Source organism: Ascidiella aspersa, chromosome 9, assembly GCF_963924565.1.
Source record: "Ascidiella aspersa chromosome 9, kaAscAspe10.2, whole genome shotgun sequence".
Lineage (NCBI taxonomy): Eukaryota > Metazoa > Chordata > Ascidiacea > Phlebobranchia > Ascidiidae > Ascidiella > Ascidiella aspersa.
In genome coordinates, this window is record NC_139455.1 from 11,194,970 (window position 1) to 11,222,663 (window position 27,694).

General features: G+C 35.1%; 1 protein-coding gene across 1 annotated transcript; it reads left to right on the forward strand.

Annotated features, from left to right (window-relative positions):
- Positions 1-4,256: 4,256 nt before the first annotated feature.
- On the forward strand, positions 4,257-26,338 carry LOC146132988 (H(+)/Cl(-) exchange transporter 7-like). Its single transcript, XM_083397547.1, has 18 exons — positions 4,257-4,803; positions 4,992-5,033; positions 6,766-6,831; positions 7,326-7,458; positions 8,008-8,117; positions 9,766-9,909; positions 10,069-10,204; positions 10,430-10,536; positions 12,398-12,560; positions 12,781-12,977; positions 14,579-14,672; positions 14,935-15,011; positions 15,120-15,267; positions 20,675-20,888; positions 23,293-23,467; positions 24,215-24,382; positions 24,604-24,684; positions 25,107-26,338. The coding sequence occupies exons 1-18, from the start codon at positions 4,585-4,587 to the stop codon at positions 25,164-25,166; spliced, it is 2,334 nt and encodes a 777-aa protein (XP_083253673.1). The 5' UTR covers positions 4,257-4,584; the 3' UTR covers positions 25,167-26,338.
- The last annotated feature ends 1,356 nt before the right edge of the window (positions 26,339-27,694 follow it).

The following is a 27,694-nucleotide window of genomic DNA, read 5'->3' on the forward strand; positions in this document are numbered from 1 at the left end:
AAATTTTGTGGTACAATTAATTGAGTTAAGTAGTCAAAGCAAGCTAAAAGGATAGTTGAATTGCACATACTTTCGGAGAAGTTTACTATTGAAAATGCGTTTTTACACGAAGCTTAAACAAGGTTTTGTGTTATTAAATGTCGAAAATTCGCAAATGGTGCGAGAGTTACGTCTCTTTTGGCTTCACAAAAGTTAGACGAGACGGCCATAATTGTGCGAAGTGTCTGCACTGCTCGGTGGTGATGTCAAATGCGCCATTACCCTCAAAACTTAAAAATCATTGTGATAAAAAGCATCCCCGGAGAAAGAATGAGGATGCCAATGTTATTTCTGCCAAAAGAATACGATCCCCCAGGAAGCGACGTTACTTTATTTTAAAAGTATTTATTCTTTGGCTTTCGTCCTTTCGGAGTGTTTTTTTCTTTGGCTTTCGTCCATTCGGAGTGTATTTAAAGCTTTTCGAAGGGGGCCACGAGGCATGAAAGGTTGAGAACCACTGTCTTAGAGTATGCTTATAGAGCATAATTTTGCGTTAACTATCATTACTTAAAAACGGAGGCTTTGAAGCGCGCACGACAGTCACCGTTATACCTCCGCATTTTAAAATCGCATTTTGAAATTCCAGGGGGGCAAGTGCTCCCCCCCCCCTTGTCCCCCCGTGTGGGCCCCCATGGCTACGCATGGGTACCAAAATGATTGCCTTTAGGAAGTTTTAGTTAACATATGAATTTGAATTTAACCAACGAGCAATCACAAAAGTTAAAATTGCTTCTACAATAAATTACATTCAATATGATGGCAGCATAGCATAACGGCATAACCGCGTGTAATGCTCTTCTTCCAAGCGAGTACGATGTTTCGTTTTATGCTCATTGCGCTGAATCTTGCTTCACAAAGCCATGAGGTTGAAAACAGAATGAGTAGGCTTAGTTTAATATTATATTTAGGCAGAGTCGGGTACGTTGATATTTCATCGAAGTCCTAAACATTTGCTAAAACCTTTGTTTTTTACTTTAATGGAATTACATAAAAAGCGTTTTGCTGCATCCGCTGTCATAATTAGGAATACGAAGCCTAACTGTTATATCTGCAAACCACGTTCATACGTTTAATAACAAAATTTGACTTTTTGAAAAATTAACCTTTTTTTAACGCATTGAAAGCATGTCTTAATTTGTTAAGTGTCACCTTAGCTGATTTAGCGCTTTTACGAGCTTAAAAATAATTTTTTTTCTATAAAATGCACTCAGTTACGTTTAATAGTGTGACGTAAATAATTTCGTACTAAAACAGCAGGAATATGGTAAGTTATGGCGACCCTACAAAAATTTCAGGCGACCCCACTTGGGGTCGCGACCCTCATGTTGGAGACCACTGACGTATGTAATAGTAGCCTACGTAAAAGGAACAAATAAACAAACATTTCAAAACACTTTTGAATAGTCTGTAATCAGGGACGCCGGAGCAATTTCAGGGCAAGGGGGTCGACTTTTTTGGTAAGGGCAACATATACCGCAGGCGAGCGTAGCGAGCCGAAATATTGGGGGCTCGGGAGGTACTCCCCCGGAAAAATTTTTGCGGCCACGCCCTCTAGATTGGCTTAAAATGGTAGCAAAAATGTTTTAACAAATGTCAACCATGTCACTTTACGAATTTTTTTTCCCCCCGCGCCCCCCCTCTCCGGCGTCCCAGTCTGTAATGCTGAAAATAATCGCCTTCAAGCGCAATTTGAATTTCTAAACACAAAACTGTACCTATATTCTTATAATTGCTTCGAGTCTATTGCTCTGAAATACTTATTCCATAAATACAAGACATAACCTTGGCGTAATAGGCCAGTGCTCCGCAACCTTTTTTACTTGCGGCACACCAATAGGGCTGAAAATATTCGGCGGCACACCTACGAAATATCTGTTGTTCGACAATAAAGAACAATAGCAAACATCCTGGGCCGTCCAAAAAAATAAGAAGCGAATTCTGAATAAACGCGCCGAAGGCGGCGAAAATTTTACGTTTTACGTTATTTTATCTTCTGATTTTGCGGTTTTACGGTCTTCCTAAAATTTCTTAAGACGGCCAAAGGGATTACAGCCATAAGACCGAAATTAAAACAACATCAACGCCGGAATAAAACACAGTTCGAAATAAGACCAAAGCAGGACGAATACTACTACTTAGTAGTAATACCGTCTAAATCAGAAGTCCTTGCCAGTCGGCCCAACCTAAGTTCATCACTAACTCCCCCAATAAATCCAACACTAATATATTTTCTAACCCTACATATTACCCCATTACTACCCTCTAACAGGGACAAACAACCCAATGTCTGAACATTGGGGCTTCAACGGCGCCGTAACCGCCGTTCAAACTAGAGCTCCAAAACGTCGACACCAAAACATCCGATGGCCCCCGATCGTCCATTACCCATTTCCTTCAGTTTCAGACGATATTTTGTACATAGGACTTAATTTCGATGAACTAAGGATTGTTTTCGACAGGTTTAGTTCTTTTTTATTAGATCTTATTCTGTCGATGATATTTCTGCGTCTTTGGCTTTATTAGTTTGGTTGTCTTAAAACTATGGCATTGTAGATTATTCTGCTTTAGGTATGATATTTCATTGGTTTTAAGCATATGGATAACAAATCAATCTCCTTTTCCACTTTGGTGTGAAATTTGAAGGTAATTGATGTATATTAGTACTACTAGTTGAGTTAGTCAAAAAAACGTTTAGAAATTTGACTTTCGGCGATTGAACCTAACACAGATTTTACAAAACTTTTATAATTAAAAAAAGTTCTTAAAACAAAAGTTAGGCCTACACCTGGAATATTGCATAATGTCAAAATTACTGCCTTGATGTACCGTTTCCGGGAACGTCGCGGCACACCTGGCATGGTCTCGCGGCACACCGGTTGCGGAGCACTGTAATAGGCTATAATTAATCTGCAATGTTGCTCTACATGCTAGAAATTTCACATGCTAGAAATTTCATGTGGATTATGCAGCGCGCTCACACTAAAAAAGACCAAGATGAAATATTTAACACTCTACCAATAACCTAACACGCTACAATCACATGCACCAACCGTCATGCATCGTTGTTCCTAGTGATGTACGATAATATCGGATCGGAGCCGATACACGATGCCGGTGGTATCAGCACTCGTCGAATACTGGTGTGTCATAGGTGCCGAACCGAGACTAAATAAAAAAAAATCAGTCATGATTTGGGAATGCAGTGCTTATACTTTGACTTCAGAACCTGGAAAAAATCGTTTGAGCATGTCAATTTAATCTATTTTGCTCGTGTAAGAATAGTAACAAGGTGTGTTGGATATTAGGCCTATTACACTTCTTAAAATGTCTGACTTTTAGATTTTGAGGTCTTAGACTTAAACAATGCGCTAATTTGACCTAACTAATCTGCATGACAAGATTAAGTTTAATAATACTTGATCCACCCGAACCCAAACGCTAACCAGCGCCCTAACTCAAATATTGTGCGTTGATTTAATAACTACATAAACGCTTTAGGTCCCAATACATCAATGTTTGACGTAACGTTCCTATATATTCTGGACGAGAAATTGTCGTGTGCCTACCCGAGTTTGGGCTTTTTCCTCAGCGTTCAAATAATTATAAATTAACGCACATTATTTAGGTTAGGATTCGGGTTAGCGTTTGGGCTCAGGTAGGTCAATTATTATTAATTCTATCACACATTTTTTTTAATCTTTTGTGAACTTTCAGCGAATATTTTCAAATTATCTATGCTGGGAGTTTACCTGAAAGTCCAATTAGTACAATGCCATGACCTGAAGCCAGGTCTAAAAGTCAGACTTTTCAGCCCTTGGATGCCCTAATTGTCGATGACCTTTTTGCTTAGAACTGCTACTAATTTCTAACGGATCGGGTCACGGGTGCTATACGACACGTTAATTGGCCGTTATAATTTTGTGCTGCCATTGTGGCAAGCTTCAGGTTTCGGTGTGTAGTCGTAGTTGGCTTCACCTCTAGAATCAATACACTTTTTGTACTCAGACGTAGTGTAATATCGTCTCAAATGTTTAAGGTGAATGAGTTCAATCCCCGCGCTGCTGTATTCTTATCGCCGCGAAATGTATTCAGCCTCGCACACTCCGGTCAACAAACGCGAAAAACCAAGCCGTGTGTACAGTTTTCTGTAGTAATTGATTTAATTACCACTTTTGTAACAGAGTGCCTTAACGCTTTTTTATAATATAATGAATTGCATGTTTTGGCACAGTCACACCTGTGGAGGTTTGCAACGTTACCACAATTGAACGTTTTTTCAAAATTGAGGTATGCATTATGAATGTATTTGTGCACACAAATTGCTTAAAAATATCAGTTATGCCCTTGTCACAGAATGTACACTGGGCAGAACCCATGCGTTCTAAACCATTTCCATTATTAAGTTTTTTATCAGTTCATAAGTTCACACTGATGTTGAGTGTCATCAAAACAACAATCTTTTTTGCTTATTTCTAAAAAAACATTATTACTTGAGATTAGTTGCTGGGTAATACTTAAAGAACAAACAGTTTTCCTCTGTTAATAATGGACACTGTACCACCTGGAACAAATTTTGTTAAAAAAGAACAAAGTGAGAGCCTGATATTGTTAAACTCTGATAACGAAGACGATGATGAACAATTCACTGAAAATCGTAATGTTGGGCACTCCAGAATTAATGACTCATCTGATGGGAATAACAGCTTTAATGCTGGCCAATTGGAATCCAACAGAATGAAGAGTCGAGCTTCAAATTTGGATGATGTCAGTAAACTTTTGTAAAATCTGACCTAGAACAGTAGTTTTTAAAATAGGTTTACCTATCTTTTTGATGGTTTGACAAAAGAAACTCTTTGTTAACATGGCACATTTCCCTGTTTCTTTTTGTAAACAATACGTTTCACAAACCTAATATATATATTTAAGCTATTCACTTGAATATATATATTTAGGCTATTCACTTGACTCGCCACAGAAAAGCCGTTGACTTTGAGGTATGTTGTGAAATTTTTATACACATTTTGTTATTATATATATTGTACAGATTGGCCACTGTGGAAAGTATGGCAAGTGCACCTGCATGATTTATTCAACCTTTTAAAAGTGTACCCTGAAACTGCCAAAAAAATACAGAGTACATCGGAAAATCATAAAGTGCTCCAAAGGTACACTTTTTTACCTTGTTGCACCTGGTCACCCAGATTTTTTTGGCTGTGCACCCGCAAGATCTTGTGGATATCTGCCATACTTTCCAGACTGGCCGATAGAAAGTAGTTTTTCTATCTTACCTCAATCATTGCCCAACTTGATGTCACAGTGCATGTATTCATTTAACCTGATCTGGATTTATTCTTAGCGTCTTGAATCAATGTGTTATGTTATTGTGTGTCCTGAGATTTGTTAATATATACTCAACAAGCAATATCAACTGAGTGAATTGACTCTGTCTAGAGTTAAAAAAATTAAGAACAGGTATTTTAATGGCATGCTTCTTGGAGTAAATGTAACAAAAAACATAAAAGAGAACCTGTAGTAACTACGCATCTTCTGATCGGTACAATATAACCAATTTTTTCTTTTTAAATGTTCAAAACTTTTACAAACTTGAAATGAGAAGGGGTTCAGTTGTTGTACATTATACCAGAGGATATGGCAAGGCATGCACGATAATCCTGATTAGGCTAACTGTTAAGCCATCTTGAACTGATCCAGTATGTAGTTTGGAATGTGTGCCGTTATTGTTTGGGCTGTTTCAGTCCAGGAAAACTTAAATACAGAATATGCATACTGTGTATATTAATTTAACGTTTTTGTCCCATTAACTGCAGTAATTTGCAAAATCTATTTTTTGTGGTTGAATAAAATATAAAAATCCATAAAGCCTTGGTCTCTAAATCCCTATAACATGATAGGCTGTACCACAGCTTTTGCTCACAATATACCATTTTTACCGCTCCTGTGAAGTTTTTAAGCGCCGCTTGAAAATAACAACCAACTCACATTTTACCTCGCCTTAAATAGTGTTTAATTTGCTGTTTTATTTGGTTTTGTTTAGTTTTTGTGTTTTTTGCAGTTCTTCTTTTTATTTCCACCTCATGGCGCAGTTTTATCTGTGTTATCAGTTGTTACTTCACTTTACTAACTGCATCGACATTAACTGCAGCAGTTGCGGCTTGCATAGTGCACGATTTGCCTAGAACAGTTGGTTTATGTTTTTATTTGCATACTTCTTGACTTATGTTGTGTTATGTTTTTAGATACTGATGATACTTTGAGCAGCGAAATATATTTATCATATTGTAACATCCAAACAAATTGAATTTTGGTTTACCAAGTTATGGACTTAGTGTAATCTTTTTATAAAAGTATACTTAAGTTAAAATAACAAATTAGAAAATACTGACTTCTGATTCAAGCTCAACACACCTAAATTACCAAGATATGGTTGTTAATTTATTATGTAAAAATTTCCTGCAGCTCAGTGTTATTTTTGCAGTGAAGCCGATACCTGATGCCAAATCATAAGTATGTATTCATGCAATTTTAGGTGTTATTGCAACACACATATATGTAAAATAATGTTCAGGCGACTTATGTGGTTAAACAAAAGACCAACCTCAGCAGCTCTGTTGCATTCTGCCTAGCATTTCTTCTTCTATTGCGAGCAGACAGAGCGCAAGGCATATATCCTAAACTTAAAAAAATAATAATAATTTTCTTTTAAAGGCGCTGGATTATGACAACATTGAAAATGAGCTGCACAATGAAGAAGAAAGAAAAATGAGCTACACGGTATGAATTTATAAAATGAAAAAACAGCAATCCAAAAAAGTCCAGGGGATCCCAACCTTTTTTACTCCGTGGCCCCCTTTGAAAATTTTGAGAAATCAATGGCTCTCTTAATTTAAAATCTAAATCAATTAATCTAAAAAGTAAAAGAAAGAAACTAAACCCAAGATCAAGAAGTATCTTATTCTTGTTTAGTATTTTTATTAAATTTATTTTGTTATAGTAGTTACATGATAAATTAAAAAAATATATAATTTTTCAATTTTTTTTCATGGCTCCTGAGTGTAATGAAATATTTTAAATAATTAATAGAATATTTTTTAAAGTCTATTCAGACATTATGCAAACTTGTTTAACTAAAAAACAAATGCTAGTTTTTGGTTATAATTTTTATTATCGTAAAAACTTAAAAATACACTAAATTGTATTGTTACATTTTTCCAAACATGTTTTGGCTTAAACTGTCAGTATTCATTTCCTTTCATCTTTACTTCCAGGACTGGAAATGGATTCAGGTTCAACGTTGGATTATTTGTATGTTGATTGGAATTTCAACGGGACTTACTGCAGTTGTTATCAACATAACCATAATGCAACTTATGGATTTAAAGATGTCTGTTGTTTCTAATGGTGCGTTTTTTATGGTATATTATTTATGTTAATTTTGATGCACCTGTTGTTTTATTTGGTTATGTAGGTTTTAAAGCTATTTTTTGTAAAGTACAGTGGTACATAATGTTAAAATGCTAAAAACCGCTCAGTATGTTTTACAAAATCAGTTCTGAAAAAATGTAACACAATATTCTGTTAGCTTCATAGACAAAGTGTTTCATTTAAAGGCACACTGTCATCATTGTCTGTGTATCCGGAAGGTCAGCATTTGTGTTGGTCTGAGCGAATTGTATTGTAATACGATACGAAATATAAATCATGAGGATTTTGGAAACAATAAAATTTTTAAATAAAATTTTTTCCTGTGACTTTAACTGCTACCCTCATTACAATACTTTATTTTCAGTTTAAAATAAATCAACTTATGAAACATTATGCCTTGTTAATTCTTATAATATTTACCTTGACTTTTTTAATAAAATACTATATTGCAAACTACAAAATCCCTATAAAAACTACCAAAAAAATCAATTTATGGGCAAGATTAAATTATATTGTTTTGTGCAGCAATTGAAAGATGTGTTAAACAACAATGTCTTTACTATCCTTTACTATTGTGGATTCTCATAAATGTGGGAATTGTTTCTGTGGCTGCTGTGCTTACTGTGTTTGTGGCTGTAAGTACAAGTTATTGTGAGATAAATAAATATTATATATAATTGCAAAATATATTATATAAATAGATATAAATAGATGTTTTTATATATTACTAATGTTTATTTAAAAAAACACTTGACAGTAAAGAAAGGAGTAATGCAACCGTACAACAATTACAGTTTACTGAAAGCAGTTTAGAAAAAAATAACTTTGTTCATTCTTGTAGTCTTTTCTCCAATCACGCTGTTTTTTTTTTCTTTTCAACTTCATGCGTGAATTCCTTGACTGCCTCAGCTTTCTATTTTGTCTTCAAGTATTTTTGCTGAGCTTAACACTGTTAAAAATCACCAAACATGGAATAATTTTAGGCGAGTTTTTGTAACATCGTCCCTTTGAAGGTGGCTTATGTTTGAGATCATCCTGTAGCAGTTGCTATTGTTGGACCTCATAATTTTCCATTTTGTCTGACCTTCTTTTCCCAAAACCAAATTTGTTTTGTGATATTACTATAGGGTTAGGGTTAATGGGCAAATCTAAGTCTAAGCGTTATTGATCTTGAAATCTTTTAAACCCCTTTGCTAACTTATATGTTAGTAAAAAATATTTACACACACCACCAACAGAAAGAACTCAAAGCTCAATGTGGCAAAATAATGGAAAATGGTATGTCACAAAGTACAATATAAATCTCCTGTTTTTTAGTTAAAACGTGCTTTGATGTGGCAACTTTTAATTTAGATGTAGAAAGTACACGTTGGATAAAAGCAAATGCACATTGCACAATATAATTAGGTTTTCCAAAATAATTTCAGCAAAAAATTCAAGTTGCAAGACCTATTGACGCCTAGCTATATGGATTTCGGAAAGCGTCTATTTCCATATACTTCAGACTGTTGTAAAATGGTGTAATAAGAATAGTTTTAGGAGATATTTTTTATTTCTTGATTAATTTATCGAAAAATAAAAAATTGCTTTGTTTTAGAAGTTTTTTCTCGGGAATGCATCTTTGAAATCCTGACTAAAGCATGATAAATATACCAGCCTTATCATTGTCATAAAGTAGGTCGAGCAAAACGACGTGTATATGGAAACAGACAGTTGTACTTGTAGTAAAATCTATAGAACTGAAAACAAATTTGTCCAAAACATTTTTTTGTATCTGTTTCTCACCCACTTTGAGGACCACTGTTTTAAAGCATGATATATATACTAAATGACTTATTTGGTTTTGGCAACTTATTTCCACAAATGGATAGTAAAAAAACACTTACACAATGGCTAGTACCACATTAAAACCTATACATTTTTGACAGTAGAGTCCTTTGTTTACTGGTTAGATGATGCCAGACAACCATATTATTTGCACAAGTTAATGGATTTCTGTTTTTTTATTACTTGTTAAATGTCTGTTGCTCAAACTCCAATGTACCAATGTTGGTTTATTTGTAACGCTTGTACAAGTATTACCAAGTGGTATGATAGGTGGCTTATGACTGTTTAGGATATAAAAAAGTTGTACAGGGATCATGTAAAAGTTTGTCTCTAATTTTTTTATGTGCTATTGCTCTGTATTATATATTTACTTACCATTATGTCTTTTACAGCTGGTTTTTGCAAAATATTAAAATAATGTATTTGTATTTTATTCTAAGTATATTTTTGTTTTAGCCAGTAGCTGGTGGAAGTGGTATTCCTCAGATAAAATGCTTCCTTAACGGTGTCAAAGTTCCTGATGTTGTTCGCATTAAATCTTTTTTTGTCAAAGTGGTTGGTGTGATATGTTCTGTAGCAGGAGGTCTTGCTGTCGGAAAAGTTAGTTTATTGATTTAATATAGCTATCATATTGTTAGTATATAACTTAATAAGTACTGCATTTAGTCAAAAAATGTGAAAAACTTAGTAAAATAGATAAATACTTTGTATTTAAGGGTTTGCTACAAGTTATTATTATAAATTTCTGTTTTGTTAAAGGAAGGCCCAATGGTTCATGCAGGCTCTGTCCTTGCAGCTGGAATTTCACAAGGCCGTTCTATCACTTTTCGATTCAAAACAAGATTTTTCAAGCACTTTCGAAATGATCGTGAAAAGCGTGACTTTGTGTGTGCAGGTGATACTTGAATTTTTGTTGAAACTCTGTGGTTTTGTTAACAACTCATCTCTTAAAATAGATTAAGTTGAACTCAAGTTCAACTTAAGTATGTTTAACTGAATATTTATCTTCCACTTCAGTTTTCAAGTTAATGTTATGGCTTTGTTTTAAAAAAAATGATGTGTTTAGATTAATAGGTGATCCTTTGTTTAAACTGTTTGTTGAAAAAAATATGAATTTTAGGTGCTGCTGCTGGTGTATCTGCAGCATTTGGGGCTCCTGTTGGAGGTGTACTTTTTAGTTTGGAGGAAGCTGCCAGTTTTTGGAATCAAGCTTTAACATGGAGAATTGTAAGATGAAATATCTGCTCAAGTATTACATACATTTATATTGTAAATACATTTTTACTCCCTAATTAGTCTGACCAAAGTGTGTTTATAAATAGTAAAAGGTATCTAAAAGAACATATTTAAACAAATATATTACACCAAGGCCACTCCACTGGCATCTGTCCGCATCCATACTTTTGTGTTAAAAGTTGGTAAACAGCAAATTTTCTGGGAATTCACAAAATTAAAAAATTAAAAAGTACCATAAACTAACTAGCACAGCAATAATACCATGTGTTTTCATGAAATTACATTTGTAGTATGTGGTAAATGACCAGGCATGTGCATTGAGCAAGTTTTTAGTATTGGTATCTGGATCTTTGCTAAAACTAGTTTAGCAGTCCTTTCCCAGACTGTAATAAGTTTTGTTTTGTCAAAAAATTGTGTTTCTTCAAAATTTGTGATTTACAAAATGCACAAATCATACAACAAAATTTGTCATGAGGTTTTTGAAATTGTCATTAAGTTATATTGCATCTTTATTTTCTATTACATTTTTTTTAGAGAAATATATTACCCAAGTCTGTAGAATTTACCATGTAGGTAGCAGAACTTCATTTTTGCTTTGTACGTTTGTGTATCTATCATTTGAGCAACTGCGTTTTTCGTTGGTGACTTCAATTATCCAATTTTGTATTTCAATATTATGCTTGGTATTTTACCTTGTATTTCTACTAAAGTGTTTACCAAACAATCTAAATTACCTTAATAATTATTTATCTATTTGATATCCTAAAAATACCAACTAAGAATTTTCAGTGATTAAAAAAAGAGTCTTAAATAAACCTAAAAAAATAACTGATTTTCTATCCACCGTTCATCAATAAAACATAAATATTATGCCAATACACTGATGCAGTACTGCAATTCCTTGTGGGTCAAACTTTTGTCAAAAATATTATTCAAAATTATTACATTTGACCGGTCAAATATTCGTCAAATAGGTCAAATATTGGTCAAATACTATACACACTATCAAAATGCAATTGAAGTTCAAAATAAACCTTGATTTTAACTTTAAATAAATATATGAACGTTTTGGCTCAAGTACAATGGTTTGTAAAACAAAAACAATTATTTTATGACTATCAATAAGAATTTTTGTAAAACTATGCCCATCTTACAAAGCACAACCACCAAGTTAAGCTAACAGGTTCATTAACGAAATTTAACAACAAGTAAATGCATCAGTAAAAAATGTTTTTACTCTTCATCACAACTTTGTCACTATCTGAATTTTCTAAATCATCACCAGGGTCCACTAGAGACAAGAGATTTGGTTCTTCTAAATTTCTATGTAGCGCAAGATTGTGGTATACCCCGACTAGTGTTTCTTTTAAGACAAATGCGATTCATCATATACCTGGATTTATTCTAAACAAAACAAATCTACTTTGCTATTACAAACACTTGTTATTAGCACTGAACATGTGTTTGCATCAGGTAAACCCTACCATTTTATATTTGAATTCTTTAAAAAAAGTGACAATCAAGATTATTAAAAACTCAAATCACAAAAACAAAAATTTACAACATTTGAATCCAATATGAGTATTTGACCAGTTAAATAAAGTGTGGTCAATTGACCGGCTTGCCAACCCTAAAAATTATAACTTAGTTCAAAATTAAATATTTTTAGGTAAAAAAATAATCGCCCTAGTCATAAGAGACATTGAGGCAGTTAATAAATGTATTTATTATAATTTTTTACTATTTTTTAAACTGCCTTATTAATTTCTGAAGCTATTTCATTACTAAAGAGGTTCTTTATTGACCCATTTTCTATAACAGCAAATTTACTTTAATTTAATTTTTTTTGAAGTTTCTGTGCTCGATATTGTCAAGTTACACACTCAACCTGTGTATGAGCATTTACCACCATCACCCTGGTGATATGGCATATCCTGGTCTTATCAACTTTGGCAAATTTAGTGGAACTTATGAAGGATTTGAACTACCTGTATTTTTTCTGATGGGTGTTTTTGGTATGACATTATTCTCTTTTTAATACTTTTTTGGTTAACCTTGAAAGGCATATTAACATAAATATGTTTTTAATTATTTATGTGTTGTTAACTCAATAATTATTAGGTAAACACATACTTTGCTTCAGTAAGAATGAACATAAAGTTTATAGGATTTATCTACTTGCTGTAAATAAGTTAGAGGTTTAATATTTTGTTAATAATTTGATATTAATCGCAGGTGGTCTGTCTGGAGCTGCCTTTATTGCTATAAACCATAAACTTACAATCTACAGAATCAAGTATATCAAATTGCGATTCTTTAAGGTCATTGAAGTGGTTATTGTATCTGCCATATCTGCCACAATTGCTTTTGTTATGATATACTTAAATACGGACTGCAAACCTCTTGGAGAGGATCCAAATCTTGAACTTCAGGTAATAATAATTATAATTAGGTACATGTAACTCTTTTTTAAATAGTCCAGTGTTAGGAAGCATTTTTTACAGGAATTATCATAATAACTAAAATTGTTCAAGTTTCATTTGAGGGCAGATAAAACCTGTATATTAACCAGAGGGCTAAAATGACTATAAACTATAAAAGGTCAATATGCAAGAAAACACGCTAAATAAAATACCCTCAATGAGGTCCGAATGTATGCTAAAAATTGGTCATTGACCTGAGAATATTGAAACTTACAAGGCACCGAGAGTAATATTTGTCGTAAAATTCTAACCAAAACCATATTGCAATTATTTTTATGCCAATAAAGCAGCTTTTCTTAACACTGGTGCGCCATGGAAGGTGGCCAGGTTCCAGACTGTAATAGTACCAATAGCTAAAAGTCAGAATAGAACCTAAATGGCCAAAATAAGACTTGAACAACATTTACACAATTCTAAAGCCCCCTTAACTTTATCACTTACTCCCCCCAAAATCCACTCTCAACCCAAATTCTACTCATACCCATTACCCACCCTAACCCCTATCAAGGACAAACAGTCCGGTGTCTAATTAGTGTCCCAAACACCACCGTTTAAAACATGGCGCATACAAAGCGACACTAGAATGAAATGACATATTCCAAAACTTGAATACTTTAAAATTGTCAATGCAGAATAAAAATGAAAAAATCTAATAGTTTTGTCTAATATAAATAGGAGGGGTTATATACAATTGAGGACCCATTTTATGACACTTTAAAACTCTATTTAACAACATTTATTCAAAGTTAAATTTTCCTGTAACAACATTTATTCTCACTTTACGAATCAGAGAAAAGCGAGATAATACAAGTTTCTTTACAAACTTACCATTCGGGATGTCAATTTTTCATTATTACGTAACAAGCGCAAAGTTAATTTTCTACTTCTGTAAATCCTGACATTCCTGCCAATTTTGAAACAATCTGTCACGAAATGTGAATATTTTTCTGTGTAATACAAAAAAATTTGGAGTCGCTTAGGTTTTCGAAAACTAAAATCGGGGCCAGGAAAACAAAAAGGTTGGGAACCACTGTCATAGAGCATACAGTACATTATAGGTAATAAAATTAGGAGGCCTGTGCAATAAAACTTGAATAGTGATTATCTAAATCTATGGCATGATATTGACATGTGATAAAATTCACAATGTAATATTAATAAACATATTAAAGCCACAATATTTGATAAAATAGACATTTTGCAATTTACAGACGTTTCAGCAATACCTCATGTCATCATCAGTGTAAAAATCCAAGTCTTACAGTTTACACTGATAATGGTATGAGGTATTGCTTTTATCTTTTTTAAGTAAAATATTTGTAGTCCGAAGTATAATATGTTTTAAAAAATACTACTAATTTTTTTTGGAATTTCTAGTTTATGTAGTAATTTTCTAGTTTAAGTAAGTTTTGTTCTAACAGAGGTGTCCTGGTACCAGAAGATAGTATAGTAGTAATATAACGTCATGAAAGAATAAAAAGCCTAAAAAACGTACACAAATGTCTAATAACATTATAATCAAATACTATTTGTACAATTTTACTTTTTAGTTCTTGTGTAATGATGGCGAGTACAACACAATGGCTACACTATTCTTTGCCACTCCAGAAGAAGGAGTAAAAAGTTTATTCCATGATCAACTTGGTATTTTTATTGTCTTTTATGACTTAATTGGATATATGATAAAGATACTTCATCTTTATAATGAATAAGAATATGTCTTTTCACACCAACATATCATACTTTGTAGGGTTGTATAAGTGGATAGATAGATATTAAAACAAAAACAAAAAAAGAAAACACAACAGAACCTAAAATGTGTTGTGAAAAAAAAAAAAAAAAAAAGAAACACAACAGAACCTAATATGTGTTGTGAGTATATCTTAATTTTCATTTTGTTTTGCAGGAACGATACAACCCTTCACAATCATCCTTTTTATTATACCATATTACTTCCTAGCATGTTGGACATACGGGTTGCAGGTAATGTAAAAATGTTTTGCTATATATTCTTGTAAAGATTTTTTAATTGCTGTTATGTGCTACCAACTGTAAAATGCAGCTGGTATATAAGTTGGTCTGCGTTTTTAGGTCCCGAGTGGCTTATTCATTCCTTCCTTACTGATTGGTGCTGCCTGGGGACGTTTGGTAGGAATTTGTATGAATGCCATTTGCCCAGAATGTGATTGGACCCAGGATATGTCCAAGTATGCCCTTATTGGCGCTGCATCCCAGCTTGGTAAGATTGATTGTATTACCATGATGTATATTTTAGTTTGTTGGTATTTTGTCCACTTTGGTCAGGGATGAAATTCCGCAGTACAGTAGTATACCATAGTGCCACGTCACAAAAAATGTATTTATTATCTGGCCTGTACAACATACTGTACGTTCGGTCGGCAACGGCAGGCTAGGAAATATAATAACATTTTTTTTCAGGTTTTACTGAATGCATATTTGTTTTGCAGGATCTCAATAAAAAGGTATCGTTAGTTTTCTTTTAAAAGGTGACCTTTTAGATAGGTGGTTCTGTTTTTCTTACTCAGCAACGTTTTATTTGGCCTATATCGCATTGCGTACATGGTTAGTGGTTACATTAAAGTTAGTAAACAATAGTTGTGGCTTCTGTACCGTTTTGTGCTATGTTGGCAGATTTTATTATTATTATTATTACGCCGAAACAACATAATAGAAAGACGAACGAGAATAACAAATAGCACCTATCAAGAAGCGACAGGCTGGGATAAAGAACAGCCCACTTAACTTTATAAAATGCAAGATTTAAAAAATTTAAAGCACAGATATACAAATGTTTTATATACATGATCATAAAAACAAACATAGAAAGCGTCGGTAATATCTTTGCGTAGTTACAACGGTATATGACGAAGCGCGCACATAAAAGTTTTGAAGTGATCAAAGATGAAATTTCTTCACAATAGCTTTCAATATGATGATAATTATAAAATATATACGGTATAGGTTCAGGGGCATTTTGACAGAAAACACGATGGTCGGATACAGTTTTTCCAAAGGAGTGTAATGCTTCGTTTGTTACAATCTCATGTAGGTTAAGTTCTATTTGAAACGAGCGCAGTTTGGTTTTAATTGTTGAATTATAGACATTACAATACAGTTTTTACCAAGGAGTTGTATTTGGAGAAATGCTCAGTCCCGCTCCCAATTTCTTGTTGCTTTTCCGGGGAACCGATGCATACTGCTTAAATTTTATTGTAAAGCCTTTAGAGTGTCACATATTTGAAATAGTTCCGTACATTCGTTAACTAAACATACTTGATTTTTCGAAATGTCGTCAGTATGATCCCATTCGGGTCAAGGCAGCAATCATTTTATTGAAGGATTTAAAGTCGTCGTTATTTGGTTTAAAGTTGAAATTTATTGCCCAAATGTATTCTCTATTAGAATCGAGTAAGTCTGAGTCTTTTCATTAGGTCAGTATATCAATGTTTGATTGTTGATACCAAATAACTCCCGCATGTGTCGGCTGTCGATCTCTAATATGCTTAAAGATAGATTCTCCGTTTTGAAGGATCGGATTCCAGCAAGGTTAACAGACGTGACAATAATAGACATTAGACAAAATACAAGAATTTCACAAAAACAATACAAATTTATTTGGCTCTCAATTCCGTTCCACCCTAAGTTTTATGTCCCACTCATTTTCGAGTCCACACGGGCATCGAAATGGTTTACTTGGTTCAATACAATCATTTGATTTTTTTACCGCAACTATAGTTAATTAATTTAAAGTTACATGAGCATTCTTTACTCATTGTGAGATTCGGAGCTGAATTTAATGTTTTTACACACATATGCAATTGAGTACCTGTTACATTGTACGTATTCAAATAGGTTGTCCTTCGTCATAAACTCAAATTGTTTGCAGAAGGGCATTCAACGCATGACCGCTTGGCATTTTGGGCAGATAATCGCCTTTTTCTGAATAGGAACCAATATGGTAGTTTCTTCGTCGCAGCAGAGTTTTGATATTATACTTGTAGCAATAGAATTGGGTTGCTTTTGGGACCAAGAACTTTCAGTGTGGCATTCTGGGCATACGAGCGAGGTCGGAGTTTCGCACAAGCTTTGTGATTTGCTGTTTGGTAGCATATGGGGAGTGGGGACTACCACGGCATCTCTTTATAGAATTCTAACATTGATATATGATCGGTTTACCCTTATTTTCAATGCTAGAACGGCCCGGTGAAAACCATGTGGACGGTGCATTTTTGTTGTTTGAGTTGTTTTCTGTGATTTTAATGTTGCTAGGGGTATTTTGCTTGTTTGCCTTATCTCTCCCCACTTCTCTTTCGTTGCTGGGTAAATTCTTATCAGTGGCTGGTCGCTCAGTCTGGAGCGGCGCAGGTGAACTGGTTCTGATAAGGTTTGACCTAGTTTTATTTTACACTCTTCCGCCATTATTTCTTTGTAGTTCCGGAAAATCATTTTTCCTTTTGAGGCAATTCGCTTGCTTGTGTCCAGCGTCACCACAATACTTACATGTAAATTGTTGTCCATGATAGGTTACGTAAAATTCGAAGCTATTAACTCTTGTGTAGCTCGGAATTGGGTTTTCCGACAAATCTGTCTTGTTTCATAGTGGCTATACGCATTCCCAATGGCAATCCAACCTTGTATTTTTTGTGTATCATTTTTTTACTTGACCACAATGTTGACTCAATGTTTCTGCAATTACGTCATTCTTAAACGATTTGGGGGCCCAGTCGATTCCCACATTGATAAAATCACTTTCATAAAGACAATCATTTTTAATGTAGGATATTTCGGCAGCTTAATTTGTAATTCTAAGACGTTTTGTCTACTTGTGCAGGTCACATCCACCTGCATCCCTTTCTTTTCTGCAATTCCAAGAACTTTTTTGATAGAGAAATCAGCCTCTTTCATCAACATAACTCGTCTCGTTTGAGAATTCTTTTAGTTTCGAAACTTAGACACTTTGGCCTTTTTAGCGCACTCCCTGCGCTACCGCCGCTTGCGCATAGCTTGTACTCGCCTTTTCCATTTAGATATGCACTACTCGAGTGTCTGTAGTTCAATTCATGCTGGCAATTTTTTTTTCAGGCTGGCAGATTTATATCATCAGAGTAGGACTGCACGTCATAGCGCCCCCGGGTGGCCTGCGCAGCATTTTACTGCGGCCCGCCTGCGGCACACGAGCCCGCTTGCGGCACACGATTACTTCTAATTTAAATAGGTGACTTGCTTGTGTGTTGCGTTATCACAAATAAATCCTGTAGTTATCGCCGGAAACAACACTGCGCATAGTTTAAATAGATTTATCTAGGGGTAGGTAAACTTTGTGACTCGCGAGTCGCTTTTAAAATACAGCAGTTTCATAATGAGTCGCATCAAGTGGATTAACTTGTGGAGATTGCTTTCAATCACATTTTTTGTCAGATTACGCGGTGTAGTCTGTTGTGGAGGCGACGCAGAGCATAGTTAAAAACATAAAGGTGTACCTTATCACCCCGAAATCGTGTTTTTTGCTGACCAAAATTGTTAAACGGACGTGATCTTTATGGTCGGATTGACACCTTGTTTCCAACACCAGCTCGTGTAAAACAACGCGCAGATATGTTTGCAGATTATGTCACGTTTAAAGTTGGCGATCCCTGTTATGCCTTGTACTTTGGTCCGAACTAAGGAGGGCTGCAAAGTCGTAGTCGTAGTCGGACTCGGGCTCGGACTCGTATTTGGACTCTGGATTTGTATTTGGACTCAGACTCGGGACTCGAGGAGTCGGTTTGTTTTTCTGAAGTCGGACTCGGGACTCAAGTAAGACCACGTAAAACTATCCGAGTCCCGAGTCTGACATGCGCATGCGCAGTACCAATTTTTAAAACTGATATGGCCGCCAACTGGAAATTGTTGAGGTGGAATAGCATATGGTGGAATATTTTCCAACCATGTATTGTGAGTGAATGAATTATACGACACCCTTATAAATGGATTGCTGAATATCCACGTTGTTTTAGTTACGTAAATTGGCGGAATACAGGCTGTATTGTCAGGACCGGACTCGGGACTCGACAAAATCGCACAATTGACTGCAGTCGGACTTGGGTTTATTTTTTTGGCCGGAGTCGGACTCGGATTATTTTTAACCGACTCCGCAGCCCTGGTCCAAATTAAAACCAAAATGCACGTTGGGTCCCGGCTGTTATAACAAAACGTCATGGAAGTCGGAAGTGTACATGTCAAGGTGATTCCAATTCGCTACACCAGTGACGCGGACCCAGGAGAAAACGAAATCTCAGACCCTCGACTATCGGCTCACACATCAACCAATTCCCGTTACAGCTGACTTGAATGTCTCTTGGGGCCCCTCGCTCTGCCGGCCATGACGAGGATGACTTTTTTGTTTTGTTTTGAACATTTTGTTTATTATGCTTATTCTTGGCAAATATACTTCGCTTAATCGCTCACTGCCTGCTTGCTTACTTGCTTTGCGTCTATCCTTGATTTTACGACGAAACCCTACTTTGGCCAGAGCTAACCAAAATGAGCATGGACCTCACAACCCACGACGATCAAAACGCGAACATAAGCCTCAGCAGCTTTGCTGCTGCTAACGAGGTTGTTTTTAAGTCATAGAGTGAATATACTGTTCTACTGCGAGGTTCTGCCCACGGCTGTGATCTGGTCCCGTGTTTGTAATTATTTATTGTGTTGCCCTTTTATTACGTCGCGATGTAATTTACGCGACTACTTGCCTATGTTTCTGTCCTTCCTTTCGGTTTCCCCATTCAAATTAAACCATTTGCTTACTGCTGTGAGCTCCGCTGCTAAACCGGCCAGGAAAATACGGGTTAGAAACACAACAAACTAATGTAGTCCAAATTGGAATTGTAGCAATATTGTTTTCAAAACAAATTGTAAGGAATATATAGTTTTGCGCTTTAAAAAATATTTACCTTTTGGACCATTGACAACACATCTGTAATGCTTAAATAGCATGTCTTTTACGGAAAACAACAACTATAAAAGTCAATAATGTATAAAAGTAAAAACAAGCGTTTTCGTTTGTTTAGTCTGTTTTTAGATGATTCAAATTTCGTTAAACCTAGTTGGTTAATGTATTTTTTCATGTTTTTTTCGGTCCTTACCGACTTTGCAATAAACCACTGCATCAAAAAAAACATCTTCTATTTAAAACCATTTTCAAGGAAAAGTGACGCTGTTTTTTGTGCTTTGCACGAACTTTTCACTAGGTTTATGTACAGCCTACGCTGTGGGTTCAATCGGCGCAACTTGTTGTTTTGATGTGTTGCGTTTCAATCCAAACCGAAATTAAAAGTTTTGGTATTTTAATCCACAAAAACAGCAGGTCTTTTTAAATGCTGAAGGTTGTCAAAATAATGTTATTTTTGTTAATTAATAAGAATCACAACTCATAATATCTATATTTAAAATCTACTTTTGGACCCGCCCCTTATAAAAATTGCTGTTTTTTATGCGGTCACCTGAAAAATACAATTCCCCGCCCTGATTTAAATTGTAGTCTATGCTATTTATTATATTTTAGGCATAGGTAAGTATTTATTTTTAGTTATAACATAAAGAAGTAAACCACACGGTTTGTTATCTCATTTTTATCTACTTAGGTGGAACTGTACGTATGACGATCAGCCTCACAGTGATCTTAATTGAAGCAACAGGGAACATAACCTACAGTCTTCCGTTGATGACGGTGCTGTTGGTGGCCAAATGGGTCGGTGATTTGTTCAACGAAGGAATATACGACATGCATGTTCACCTTGCACGAGTGCCCATCCTTGCTTGGGATCCACCTCCGCTCTCCACAAATATACATGCCAGGTAAGGCTACATGTAGGTACTTATCCTTATATTATTGCGATTTTACTTAATAATGCCACTAAAAAGAACACAAAAACATAATGGGTTTTAAATAGGTTAAACTATAAAAAGTTAGTTTTAGACTACTTAGCCTGTATTTCTTTCTCTTGTTGCAATCTAAATGACTGAAGACAATGGTGGCTGAATTGATACGCAGTCAAAATGCATAAAAAATATAGTAAAATCACTGACATTGCCCCTTAGCTATACAGGCGGCATATGTCGTACACAGGGGTGTGGCACTGGGATCAAATAAGCTACAGAAAAACCCCAAAATATTGCGATTCGTGTGAATCTTTGATTTTAGATTTTCTAGTAAAATATCGCACATGCTTAAAGTACTGTGTGGCACCTCACTTAAATTTAAAGCACAAAACAACGTTAAAGAAAATGAACCGTTAAGGATCTTGGGCGAAATGGAATTGGAATGCACTTATGGGGGTAGTCGCACTAGACTAAATTTATTTCCAGTGTGACATAATGCTGACACAAAAAAGCCAGTGATCCTGTTAGAAATTCAACACATTACTGTATAATTATTAAATTCGCTACGTCTGTGGAGGGCACATAAGTATGTATCACCGTAGGTTGTGCACTAGGGTTGTTCAAAAAAACACTTTTTGTCAAATTTCAGTGGGGACCCCCTGGAATTGTTAGGTTGCGTCTAAAAACCCCACAAAACAAATCTGAGCACGTTTGGTTCAGTATTGACCGCGCTACGTCAATTTGAAAATTCAGATTTGGGCTAAAATTTTGAAAAAAGTTAATTGTCCTCCCCCTAAAAAAATTTTTTTTTGCATTGCTTTGCAATTGAATAGCTATAAATTAACCTGTTTTGCAGTAAAAAAGTGAGTAGTCATGGTGCAAATGTCACATTTCAACAACATTTGTTAGGCTGTTTTGTACAAAAAATGGCTTTTTAGCACATTTTTTGAACTTTAGATAAGTAATTGATATAATTGTGTGAATTACTAAATGCACTATTATATTAATTTGATGTCATGTTTGCTGCATCTACTTTATTTTAAAATTTTAAGCCATTTTTCATACATAACAGCCTAACAAATATTGTTGAAATGTGACATTTGTACCATGACTACTCACTTTTTTACTGCAAAACAGGTTTATTTCTGGCTATTCAATTGCAAAGCAATGCAAAAAAAGAAGGAAAACAATTTTTTTAGGGGGAGGACAATTAATTTTTTCAAAATTTTAGCCCAAACCTGAATATTGACGTAGCACGGTCAATACTGAACCAAGCGTGCTCATATTTGGTTATGCTAATCGTAATTGTAACGTCACGAAATATGCTGATTGACATATTTACATGAATAAATTTATCAGCCATAGTAAAGAAAAACAAAATCTGTACAAAACTTATTATTCTATACCAGGGGTCGGCAACGTACAGCCCGCTGGTCGGGTTGGCCGTCAGTGTAAAATCGTCCGGATGTGCCCGCCGGTGTAAATCGTCTGGCCCGCCGCCTGTTTTCCAAACTAGGCAATGCTATTTGATACCTAAAACATCTCTTCTGGTAGTTGTGATTGTTAACCAACGTTTCGGTCACCTATTTAAATCGCCCCCGTCAGGGTGAATGGCACCGAACGCTTGTAGTACAATATATGGAAAAACACAAATGCCCCATATATTTTGGCTATATTAACAATTTATTTCGCGGTTACTTTATCTTTTTTTGCGTTTTGAGGGGATTTTGCTAAGCCTATTTTTTTTTTTTTACTAGCTAAATAAAAGTAAAGAAAGTAAGAGTAAAGTAAAGGGAAAAGGGGTAGTGGATTATTCTTCCCATTGGCCAAAAAGGAAGGCGGGAATGCCTGAAGTGTCAGTTATAGGTTCAGGCCCAGTTCTCAGGACAACCATTACCAAAGGGTGATGGGGCCGCCAATGGAGGTAGGGCCCGAGTTAAACTGCGCATCGGTAGAAGGTCAACATTTTTGCCCTTTTGGTTGTGGTGTACGTAATAATATAGTGTCAGTATTAGGTAATAATTTTAGTATTTTACGGGCCAAAAAAACGGTGTTACCCAGGGAAAAAAATGCCAGGACACAAACCCCACAATTTTTATAATGCGTCGTTTTAATTAATGCGTCGTTTTAATTTAAGGACGACGAACAATAATTGCCAGAATAATATTGTTTTTATTATTAATATAAGTAAAATATTTTGTCTTTACGAGGTGAATTATTGCACAGAGGCGTAGATTTAGTTGTTGTATTGTAACAATGACTCAATTTTTATATAAGGATGTCATATGAAATACCCTTTGTTAATAAGCATTTATATAGTCATGTTTTTCCACCTGTGGACATCCATTAACAACTTGTAAGCACTTCTATTTATTCACAGAGAGGTGATGGGCAAGCCTGCGGTGTGTCTGGAGGAAATTTCACTTGTGTCTGATGTGTGTTTGGTTTTATCTGACCCCCGTAACTGCCACAGTGGCTACCCGGTCACTGACCAACATGGGAAATTCCGGGGTCTTATTTTGCGTTCACAGCTTTTGATTCTACTTAAACACAAGGTAATTCTTGTACAACAACTATAAGTAGAAATAGTTTTTTGTTGTGTTACCAGTTTTGTATATTTATTTTTGAATGTATGTTGTAAGTTTATTAACCACGTTTGAGTAGTATACAAGGTATCTTACTTAAGTTTTATCAATGTTTGTATGGTACGCTTATTTTTTGACAAATATACCATCACAATTGTGTTTTATTAAAATTTTGATTTAACAAAAATTGCACTGTTGTATTATAAGTTTTATTCTTACCTTTCGAATTGGTTAAGCGAAATATTTGACAACATTATTTTCTGTTTTATGTATTTACAAGAAGCAGCAGTTAAATATATTGCCACTCATGTCTTCAGATTGCGAATTGCAATCTTTATTCTGTCAAATTTTGTTTCAGAACATATTTTATGTTGGTTTAAAGCAAATATCAGACAAAAGTTGAAGGAACATCAGTGACAAATGTGAATTTGTCAACGTATTCTCTAGTCTAGACAATTGCCACACAGGTCATAACTTTAACTTAAAATACCAGCCATTCTACCGTAGCGGAAATAAAGAAATTCCTAACCTTTACATTCCCAGTGAAGCGTAGTTGCCGGGTACGCCCTTACTTGTATCAAGTTGCGCTTTTTGAGTTTTTTTTTATCTATTTACAATTTTTGTTTGATTAATATTTTTTTACTTTCTGAAAACATACTGATCAGAACCGTTAAAACGTAATTTTTTCGATATATAAATAGTATTTTATTTTTGCAGACTTTCGTTGAGCGTTGTGGGCCTGGAGAACGACTTAAACTTTGTATATTCCGCGACACTTATCCACGTTACTTTCCTCTTTCAATTGTGAATGTGAGTGAGCAAGAAGAGAGATGCCACCTCGATCTACGACCCTACCTTAACCCCGCACCCTACACGGTGTATGAGGTTAGCTAAATTAAACAATCTGTGACAAAACTCTCCTTCGACCGAAATGTATGTGCATAACTGCATATACATACACACGTTCCTTTAAGGAAAAATGGTCGTCTTTGTATTGCTGAATATACTAAATATACTAAAGATCAGTCGTAGGTATTTTGTGACTTTTTTATTAACTATAATACTACATAAAATATATAATATACAATAAACCTTTTGTATTTTAGCAAGCTTCACTTCCACGAATTTTTCATTTGTTTCGTGCCCTGGGGTTGCGACATCTTGTGGTACTTAACGACGAGTTTAAGGTACATATGATTCTTTTAAGATTGAAGTGTTGCAGACTATTTATTCGCAACAGTTGTCGTAGTTATCATAATCACTCTGGTAAAAAAGTTTTTGTCAACCCGAATAATGTAGGTTATTGGCTTTAAAATATAGTCTAATAATCCCGTAAAACAGCCAGGTAGTACAATGCCACGCAGCTCAACCGGAATAAGTCCACCATTTCACGCAGTATATATTTACCGGCCCAACGGAGCGCAAACAGCCTAATGGTGTGCGTGAGGTTAAATACATGACAACTTTAGTTTAGCTTAGCTTGGGTATTTTTTTATTATTTTTGATTCCGAATTTTTTGTTTTTCATTTATACAACCAGTTATTTCGTACACCCGCTGATATGCAAAACTGGAAGCGTGGTACTAAAGTCCTTGTATGTGTGCTTGTAGGTTGTTGGTATAGTTACACGAAAAGATATTTGGAAGTGGGGACATCACAAAGAAGATTAACTACAAGCGGCCACAGATGTTGAGTGGTCTTTGGTTGTTCAGTGGTATTTTTTAATCCTGGTATTTTAGCTTTTGTACTATTCCTTAAACAGCAATGTTTTCATTTAGTAGCATTGTGCCATATTTGAGTTTCTTTTGCCTCCACTCTAACAAAGGTTGTATTTTATTGTTTAGTACCTGTTGACACATATTGCGACTTTTTTGTTTACACACTTTATTGCCACATTTTCGCCAATCCAAGTTGTGTGACATAGCTTACACCAACAGTACAACTTTGTGCCGAAATTTGGTTTAGGAGATCCCAGATTGTATTTGCAACCTGCTGAAACTAATTTACTGGCAAACCGATCAAGTTCTGTTTGAACGCCTAAATCTTGTATCGCAACAACGTACAGTCAGTAAAGCGTGTAACCGTGAACAATGAGCATACTTGCCTATCCCAGATAAAGTCTTTTGAGGTTCAATCGTGCGAAATATTGCGTGAAAGCCATTTTTCATTCTTGCAAAGTTGCTTGATTTTTATTTACCCGAAAAATAGTTATATTACTCTTTAGCTCGGGGGTTATTAACATTTTAAGCTACGTATTCCTAAGCTGAAAATATTAACGAGGTGTAGAATTTAGCCAAATGTTTTACGAAATATCCATTTCTTTGAAATAACCACGTCATATGCCTAGTTTAAATATTATAGACGAGGAAGACATACATCTAATGTTCCAACTGCCTTCATAACAACACAATACTAGCACATATACAATAAGAAGGTACCTTTCTCGCTTTGCGCTGGGGTATGCGTATTCCAGTTTAAAATTAAAGTGCTCCTGTTTACTGTTAACTCATAACGTTAAGGTAGTGAATAAGACTTTGCGGTTCATACTCCTAAGCTGAATGCGTAGTGAAAGTAATATAGTTGTTATTGCTGTGATTTCATTATTGAATTGTGTTATTTTATCCTGTTTTATCTAGTTTGCCTGCCTTTACAAATGGTTTGTCCCGCTTCGTTTGCCATTGGGGTCATTGTGAAGGTATTGCACTGTACTCCTCATTGTAAAAACTAATATTCATTTTAAACTTTATCGATTTTTAGCGCAAACCACTGTTGTGTCTAAATGCTTTTTGAATTGTGTGTTGATTTTCTTGACAACGGTTAATAAAATGTTGTTTTGCCGTTCTTCAAGCCTGAATGTTGTCATCTCACGAAAGATATTCTAGTTGCTGGTTTACTCGTAAGTTTGTTAGAAAGTTGATATTTTCGTCTTACACTATAGTCTGGTGATGTTAGTTCTGTGAACTTCCAACCGTGACCGTTCCCCCTCACTGCAGATGATGCTTCTGGAACGCCTTTTTGCTCTTACCCATGGATTTTCAGAGTTAACAGCATGACGTGATCGCGTGGGTGGAAAAGTCCACAATCGACCTTTTCCATGTCTGAAGCAAAAATATATATTGGTCTGTCAGTACGTTTCATTTTTCTTCTTGCAATAAACTTTTTGACATCATAATGTCAAATTTCCGTTCTTGATTGTTGACAAATCCGCTCTATGTTTACCAATTTAAATAATTAATTTAATACACCTACGATTTTTAGAAGTGTAGGAAAATCGATACTTAAAATAGGTCTTGTATCCTGGTGTAGGCACTGCAATACATATTAGTACTTGTGTGGAGAATGTGCGTTGATTAGGCTACTGTTCTGTATTTTACTTTTTTATAGCTTCGAATTTTATTCTGCCATTATTTAGTGGTTGATTACGACTTGTTACCGAAGACGTTATCATTTGTTTGTTTTATCAATTTTCAAAATAGTTTACATAGTTAAAGCTCGGTTTACTATTTAGTTTTAATGTTTTGACTATTTTATGTCATTAGTAAAACCCTTACAGCCAGGTGATAAATATGCTGCTTAGGTTACACCAAAACATGTAGGATCGGCCCATGTTCTTATTGTGCTGTCATCGGCGACTTGGCTTGCAACGGTTCAACTGTTGTGGGTCGACAATGACATTAGACGCTTCTCGTTACATATAGTTTATTTGCGTTTCAACGATTTTCAATTTAGAATTTGCACGCATTATAAGAATGAACAAAAGGTAACCTAGATAGGCTATTGCAGTTTTTTTATGAAATGTGCATTTCTGAACACTTTGTTGAAGCCCAGTAAATGTATGCTTACTCGCGACCCCTAAAACACTTTGCACAATCTTCTGTTTAGAAAGCCTTAATTAAACAGAAGTTTCTTATAACAAAGTTTTGGTGAAACATTCAAGGGCCAGTTGTTTGCAATGACTGTTCCACGTCGTCGTTTCTATTTAGAAACAAGAGCCTTTTGTTTGTTCCAACAAGAAATAATGCGAAAGATACCTAGCTGCACAAATACCGTCCTTCATGCAAGGCAAATATGTTTTGTCGCCACTCGTCGCCCAAGTATCGTAATGCTTGTCTTTTAATTACTTACAACATTAATCAGGGACAAACTTGTGGCCGTCAAAGATTAAGATAAAATAGCCTCCCTAAATTTGTTTGCCCTT

Bases quoted from the DNA above. Each gene is read 5' to 3' on its own strand.
- LOC146132988 (XM_083397547.1), top strand. From the start codon at position 4,585: ATGGACACTGTACCACCTGGAACAAATTTTGTTAAAAAAGAACAAAGT. The intron at 4,804-4,991 runs GTCAGTAAACTT...ATATATATTTAG, and splicing joins GAGCTTCAAATTTGGATGAT to GCTATTCACTTGACTCGCCA. The intron at 9,910-10,068 runs GTTAGTTTATTG...GTTTTGTTAAAG, and splicing joins GAGGTCTTGCTGTCGGAAAA to GAAGGCCCAATGGTTCATGC.